An 8,153-nucleotide genomic window follows, 5' to 3' on the forward strand; every position below is an offset into this window, starting at 1 on the left:
AAGGCCAAGATGGGTTGAATCCATTTTCAGCCAAGAAACACCAAGTAATTCTACTATGTTGATTGCTTGCCTAGGAGGAACACTCTTAGAGAACATGACCACCAATTTTTCCTTGTTAACTTTCTCCCCTAATAACTCACAATATCTGTTTAAGCACTTCATGAAGCATTTAGCTTCTTTTTTGGTGGCTCTACCAAACAACTTAACATTGTCAGCGAACATCAGGTGACTAACTGGGTTGCCTCCTCTCGCTAACTTGATTCCTCTTAGGTTCTTGTTCACCTGCTCTTTGAAAAGTAATCTAGAAACTACCTCAGCCGCTATAATAAAAAGCACCGGAGAGAGCGAGTCTCCTTGTCTCAAACCCCTACTTGGCATGATAGAACCACACGAGCTACCATTCACTAAGATAGACATACTGGAGGTTGTAATACACTGCATAATCCAATTTATAAAGATCTCCGCAAATTCCAAGCTTTGCATTACCATTTTAATGAAACTCCAATCTATCCGGTCGTAGGCTTTCTCCATGTCTAGTTTTATAAGCATGAACTCATCTTTAACCTTTTTTGAATTCATAGAGTGGATGATATCCCTAACCATCATCGCATTATCTTGACTGACTCTTCCTTTGACAAAAGCATATTGCATTGGTGAGATTATCATAGGCAGTATCAGCCTCAACCGGTTGGCTAGAATCTTCGAAATTATTTTGTAGGCCACGTTACATAAAGCAATTGGTCTGAAATCATTGAATCCAGCTACATTCTCCTTTTTCGGTAATAATACTACATTCGCATTGTTAAGATACCTTGACATTTCTGAGGTTCTAAAAAAGGTTGTGCCCATTTCGATGACCTCCTTATGGATGGTGTGCCAATGGTGAAAATAAAAAGATCTTGGCATTCGGTCTGGGCCCGGTGCCTTGTTCGGATCTATTTGACCAAGAGCTTGAAAATTTTCTTCACTAGTAAGAATGGTGGTTAGAATTTTGTTTTGGGCATCCAAAATTTGGCTTTGAATCAGTTCTTACAAATCTTGAGGAGTACTAGTAGGTTCCGCCTTGAATATTTCTTGAAACCTCTCCATGAAACAATCTCCAATTTCCTTCCTTTTGTAAAGCCAAGTACCCTCATTGTTTTTTATCGCACTGATAATATTCCTTCTTCTTCTAACCATAGTAGGCGTATGGAAGAACTTAGTGCTTCTATCTCAATCCTTTAGCCAAGAAATTCTTGATTTCTGCCTCCATAATATTTATTCCCTTCTAAGAGCCTCATTCAATTATGCACAGGCTTCTATTTCTTTATCTATGTTGGGGACTTGCAACAATTCAACTTGAAGCACTTTCTACTTAGTTGTTGGTTTTTGATCATGTTGATTGATAGTGCAGTGGAAGCATGCGATAACATTTCAGAAAACTGGATTTGGCTCAGGATTGCCCATTTTTTTGAATTCTAGGGTTTCTCTGAATTTGAAAGTTGTCACTTGGTAGGTTTCCATACCAGGGCTCAATCCAATTAAGTCTGTAGCATCTACCAATTTCTCCATATCCCCCTTTTGGTTTGTGATGCAGATCTAATTACGATACCGTTTTCCTTTTTCTTTCATTTAGATTATGAAAGAACTCTTTAATTCATTAGATAGTGGTTCACACTACATGAGATAATATTTCAATGCAATAATATCAATTATTAAAGCATGGGATCGAATCACTCTAGGAACCATAACTAGAATGAGATATTTCTCATGCGACATGAATATGAATAATATGAAAATTACAAATACCTTTTCTAGATGTAGAACACGTGTAGATCAAATAACATTTTAGCCTCCTAACCCACCATCTTCCATGCTATGGCTCGCACAAAGAGAAGGAGACATGTGGATGTCTATGTTATTTAGTAGGATACACAAGAACACACTTTTGAATCTCAACGCATGAGAGAGTGTTCGAGAAAACAAAGCTCTCTATTTCTCTCTCTTAGCAAATAACGTGAAATACATTTGGTGTCTTTTTCTTATGATGTTATGTTCTATTAATATAACAATCAAAAGAAGACTTAGCCCTAATCTCATTAGACCTCTACGTGGGCCACAACCCATTTGGACTGTGGTTGGCGCCAACCATAGGGCTTTGAGCCCTGTGGTATTTTATCTCTATAAAATGCTATTTGTTGGGTCTTTATCATATTATTTTATGTAATATACAATTATACCACAAATGTATTATTTTAATTTCACAAAATTATGAATATAATTTTATTTGCCAAATATTATTTCATAAATAATATATTAAATATTATTTGTCAAATTAAAAATAATACTTTATGATTTTTAATTATTTCCTCTTAATACCAAAATCCTACCTCTGTGTTATCATATTATTTTATGTAATATACAATTATACCACAAATGTATTATTTTAATTTCACAAAATTATTAATATAATTTTATTTGCCAAATATTATTTCATAAATAATATATTGAATATTATTTGTCAGATTAAAAATAATACTTTATGATTTTTAATTATTTCCTCTTAATACCAAAATCCTACCTCTGTGTTATCAAACTAGTACGAGGACACTATGGATTCGTAGTTCTAAGCTCCAATAATTTAATTTATTTCACTAACTCTTAGTTTCATTTATTGATTTATTAACTATGAATTATTCCACTAGAAATTCATAGTTGAACTCTCAAAACTACAGTCTTATATTGTTAGAAGCTATAACTATAAAGTCGTCCATTGATGTAGTCATTGCATGGGTGATGACCTTCTGGTAGTTGTTCATAATTAGAGCTAGGTCTTAATGTTCGTTAACCTCTCTAATTATGTCTTTATCAATTAGTTCCATTGATCCTCTAATGAATATTATTCTATAAATTTAATTACAGAATTAAATTTATGTTTTCTAACAGAAATGAAGCGCTCTATGTTCAAGCCCTGAATCAAGACTAAAAGGAACAACTAATCTGCTTTCATTAAGTAAGAATCACATTCCATATCTGTGAAGTATGTTCACAGCCACTTGTAGTTCTATGACTCCAAGATATCATGAATTCAGTCATAGGAATATTGAACCTTACCCAATAAGTCAAAAGTTATAAAAGCACAAATAGGAGTTCATTACTCACTTCAGGATTGAGGTCAATTCTCAAAAGATCATTGATTGATGAATGTTGAACTTCTATATTTTAACGGAGATTATCATAAGTTCTTTCTTTCATCATGTCCTAGTCCAATACAATATATATAGTATACGGTACATCTATCTCTTTGTGTCACTACACTTAACAATTTGGATAAACTGCTCATTCTTAAACAGAAGATAGACCGTACTCATAATCTTTATTAAATAAAGCTCCCACTTTATTTAGAAATTACGTACAACTTTTATAATATTATCTTGAATTAAATCATCTTGTATATATATCATTATACATATACTTAATTCAAGACTATATCAATAATATTGGATCTTCATGATAAATGACATGTATAATTAAGTACAAATATGCGTGCAAAATATTAACTTTATTTAACTAACAGTAATCGTTCATACAAAAATACTTTTTAAAGACACAAATCTCAATATTAACCTCATCTATCTGGTTTCTAATCGACCTGAACTGAGTTCTATTCCACCACGACAAATGCTTCTGTGTTAGTTTTAATTTTTCTTGGAAGTTTCTCATTGGTTCTAAGACTTGGATTGAGTTCCAAGCTCTTCTAACTACATAGATACATCGTTGGTCCCCTATCCACATATTTTCATAGTGAAACGACCTCCCCCTTTGGTCCTTATTGCTTGAGGTATTAAGTAATATGGGACTGTAGTCTAACGACAAGGTAATGATATTCATGACAGTGGCCCTTGGGAGCTTGATTCTCCCGACCGAGTCTGAAAGACACTTGTTTAATCTAGCTCTCTTCAAAGTCGTCAATACTGGTGTAATATTTTGGTGCAAATTTATGGTATACATATGATTATTCAAATGAATAATAATACTTATTTGAAAAAGTATATTTTACAATTAATTTGTTCACATATTTTCTTTAATTATAATAATAATTATTATTATTTAAAAGAATGGAAAAAAAAAAAGATATTGTACTTCTATGATTGCTTTGAAAGTAATATCGAAGTAAATGATCGTAGCAAAAAAAAAAAAATCGAAGTAAATGACCACAAGCAGCAGCTATGCCTGTGGGGTCAAAGAAAGAAAGGGATAGCGAAGCCATAGATAGCCATAGCATGGTTGGTTATTTTAAGAGATCCACATTCACACCCTCAAAAAATTGTCAACATCACAGTCGTAATCCAGAAGACATGAATCTAAAGAGGGTATATAAAAAGATAGCAAATCCTCAACTAGCTGAATCGGTTGAGTAAAGGCCTTTGGAGTTGGACCCCTAACTGGCTCTGTAAGTAACTCATTTGTTCAATTTTTTATACACAATATATGTTTAACCCGTTTGATTAGTAATTATGATGATGAGGTTGGACACCCTGAATCTGTTTTTCTCTATTTTCCATAGCAGGATGCAGCTAGAGGTACAGATTGACACTACGACCTTGAGTTATTGGTTGAACTGGAGAGTACTTCTATGCTCAATTTGGGTGTTCACACCTATGGTCTTAGCCTTATATATTATATGGAAATATGAAGAACCCCACCATTTAAAATCTGGAACAGGAGAAGTTGAGCAAAGTCTAGATCAGTCTTTGTGTGACAATGAAGCTTGGAGACCAAGCCTTAAACAAATTCACCCCCTTTGGTTGCTGGGTTTTCGACTTTTTGCGTTCTTCTCACTTTTGACAACCTTAATTTTCAAAATTGTTATCAGTGGAGCGACCACATTTCTCTATTATACCCAGTAAGCTTTCTCTTATTCTTTGAGCTCATGGCTTACCACTTTACCAGTTACCATCCAAGGGGGCGTGGTTCTAGTTATATATATATATATATGTATTTATTATTTTATTATCAGTTTATGATGTGTTCTGGATGCTCAACAGATTGACTTTTACCTTACTGACCGTTTATTTTGGGGTATGCTTTCTTTCTTTCTTTAAATCATAATGTCAATATGTTTAGTTTCTATATTGCAAGTAAAATTTCAGACAGTGAGAGCCAAAAATATTTCAGTTTTTTCATTGCAACAATCTGATGTGACCTCTAATGTCTTCCTTTGTTGCTTTCTTTTAACTTCTCTTGTAGTATGGAGCACTGCTCTCTATTTATGGTTGTTACCAGTATAGACTAAGGAACAAGAAGTCAAATGTTTCCCATTTTGAAACAAATACGGGGCAAGGATCATACATGCCCCTCATCAGTAATGATACCGAGAGGAACACCTCAAATCCGAAAAAGGATGACTGTTATATGTTCCAACTGCCAAGGATTTTTACTTATGTTTTTGAGATTTTATTTCAGGTAATTTCCTTAAAACGATTTGTACTTGCATTGTTTGTGGAAACAGGACGTGACCCTAGAAAGCTGTCTGAATTTGTTCTAATTTGTGTGAATATGATTAGTATATAAACTCATATCTCACACCTTTCTTCTCTACTGGAATTATTTCAATGATGTTCTTGTGCCATTCATGTGAAGCAGTGAGAAACTTATGTTAGCAGCAAGTATAACCTGTCATTTGATGGTTTATCTCTTAATTTGGGTACAGGTTGTTTGCTATTGAAGATGATTATCATCTTAGGCTGTGTTAATTATAAAGATTATACTTACTTTTCAAGTTGACAAGCTATAAGCTTGTTACAAAAATGTAAAAGCTCATTTTTTGGCTTACTTTTACTAAATTCATGTTGCCACTTCTTTCGTCTTTTATTTTTTACTTTAACAGATGAATGCTGGAGCAGTGATGCTTACTGATTCTGTCTTTTGGATTATTATAGTCCCGTTTCTTACTATCAAAGATTACAACCTAACTTTTGTGAGTAAACTTTATCATATAGTCTCCCTTAATATTGCTTATTAGTTATGGTTTTTGTCTCTCTTATTTTTCAAGTTGACATTACCATTTATGCAGATGAATGTCAGCTTGCATTCATTCAATGCCATTTTACTCCTCTGCGATACAGCTTTGAATTGCTTGGTAAATAGCTTTTGGGTGCATATTCTATTCCCATATAAAATTCTTTTTTCCTATATTTTCTCCCATACTGAATTTATATGGCCCAATCCTTCAGCAAGTTCCCGTCTTTCGTATTACTTTCTTCATTTTGTGGACTGGTGTTTTCGTCATTTTCCAGTGGATCATTCATGCATGTGTATCATTTTGGTAATTCCTTTCATTCTTTCTGTAAAATCTACTGAAGATTATATTGAATTTAATCAAACAATAAAGACAGTAACTCTGTTTTTACAGGTGGCCATATCCATTTCTTGAATTGTCATCACCATATGCTCCACTGTGGTATGTTCTCCCTATAACATGTTTGGTAATAATGCCAGTAATTTTTTTTTTAATTTAGTGATAATTTTTAGACTTTTTTTGCTACCGAACTGCAGGTACTTGCTGGTTGCAGTAATGCACATACCCTGTTATGGTTTATTTGTTTTGATAGTGAAAATGAAACGTTTCTTGTTGACCAAATGGTTCCCATTGTCTTGTCAGTGTTGAAGATAAGAAGCTATTTGAGGGTTTTGACTTGTTTTTGACGCACACTCCTCAAGCTTCTTTCTTTTCAAAATTTTCACTTGACAATGGTATTTAGCAGCAAAAGGCTCTGCACTCATGGCTTCTTACAACAGGATTCTGAAATTGAAGGGCAAAAGAGGTCATGCCCAACAGCGAAACACTATTTTTTCAAAACAAATCATCATTTTTAAGGTTGATACAGTTAACTGTCTTGCTGTAGATTTAACTGATTGCTCAAGCTTTATTATATAGCCAAATGTAACTTCAGCTTCCCCTCGAAAATGGGAGCTGAAAAATTCTGGATAGATATGATGAATTGGACAACAAGTTTGATAAGATCTACCCCCAAAGACTTTGTTTGTTTTCATTTCTGCTAAAAAGAACAAAAAAAAAAAGTATTTAATTTTGTATTGCACCCAAAACTGGTTCATTTTTTAGTGTTTGAAAACCAGTTCAATCACATCGGAGTCTTTTTGTTTGTGACAATGAGTCGCATAAGTAATTGGACAGATGCAGCTAGAGGTAATCTACAACAGCCAGAGTTATTATTGATTAAATTATAGAGTTGTTATGCTCAACTTGGATATTGACTCTTGTGGTTATAGCTTCATTGATTATCTTGAAACATGATGGCCCCAACCATCTAAAATCTGACAAAAGGAAAATTGAGCAATATTTAAGAGCGGCTTCTACACAACTTAACATGACAATGAAACATGGGACTAAGTTTTAAATAGGTCCCCACTTTGGTTGTTGTTGGCCTTTTTCTTTTTCTTTTATATATTATTATGTTTACTTTCAAAGAGGCTATTATTTGAGCTGACATATTTATCTATAATACTCGATATGCTCTCGTATCCTTTGGACTCATGTAGCAATGGGATGATTTACTACAAATTTCATGAGATGTATTTTGGATGATGAAAAGAAGTAATTTTACCTAACTAGTCGCTTTTATTTTGGGATATGTTCTCATAGTTCTTAATATGAATTTTCATGTTACAACACAAGATTCAGTGCGATGAAAGGTCTAGTTTGGTAATCACTTTTATTAATTATATATAAACTAGTAAAGACGCACAAGGTTGTTTGTAAAAAAAATTAAATTATATATAAAGGAATTAATGTTTTGTTTAATGATGATTGAAAATTAAAATAATATCAAATTTTAAACCTAATACTTTTTCTAACTCTTGTATGAATAATATGAGAAATTATGAGATCAAAATTCCATTTTTTTTCTCTTTTCAGTCTTATGCAATTAGAAAAAAAAAAATCAACAAAAATAAATTAATATCATAGGGACTGAATTTTCTTGATTTTATTTTGAACTTATTAATGTGTTAGAACTTCTATATATATATTTTTCTAACGAGCTCAATATCTCCTCCTCACCATATAATTTTTTATATTCCTTTTAAAAAAATTTGATAATATGACCTAGTTAAAAATAGGCGATACTATATACCCTCTTGTTACATTATAT

The 8,153-nt window shown here is 32.8% G+C and overlaps 1 protein-coding gene across 4 annotated transcripts; it reads left to right on the plus strand.

Moving 5' to 3' along the window:
• Positions 1–4,272: 4,272 nt before the first annotated feature.
• Positions 4,273–7,003, plus strand: LOC133818178 (uncharacterized). Of its 4 annotated transcripts, XM_062250907.1 has the most exons (10): positions 4,273–4,432; positions 4,547–4,885; positions 5,028–5,061; positions 5,230–5,445; positions 5,870–5,959; positions 6,056–6,121; positions 6,216–6,307; positions 6,395–6,442; positions 6,538–6,553; positions 6,644–7,003. In XM_062250907.1, exons 2-10 carry the CDS (start codon positions 4,551–4,553, stop codon positions 6,647–6,649), a joined length of 903 nt encoding a protein of 300 aa, XP_062106891.1. In that variant the 5' UTR covers positions 4,273–4,432; positions 4,547–4,550; the 3' UTR covers positions 6,650–7,003. The 4 variants fall into 4 exon arrangements, with proteins under 4 accessions (XP_062106891.1, XP_062106888.1, XP_062106890.1 ...); XM_062250904.1 differs by having other exon boundaries at positions 6,538–7,003; XM_062250906.1 differs by lacking the exon at positions 6,538–6,553.
• The last annotated feature ends 1,150 nt before the right edge of the window (positions 7,004–8,153 follow it).

This window comes from Humulus lupulus, chromosome 2 (assembly GCF_963169125.1).
Source record: "Humulus lupulus chromosome 2, drHumLupu1.1, whole genome shotgun sequence".
Lineage (NCBI taxonomy): Eukaryota > Viridiplantae > Streptophyta > Magnoliopsida > Rosales > Cannabaceae > Humulus > Humulus lupulus.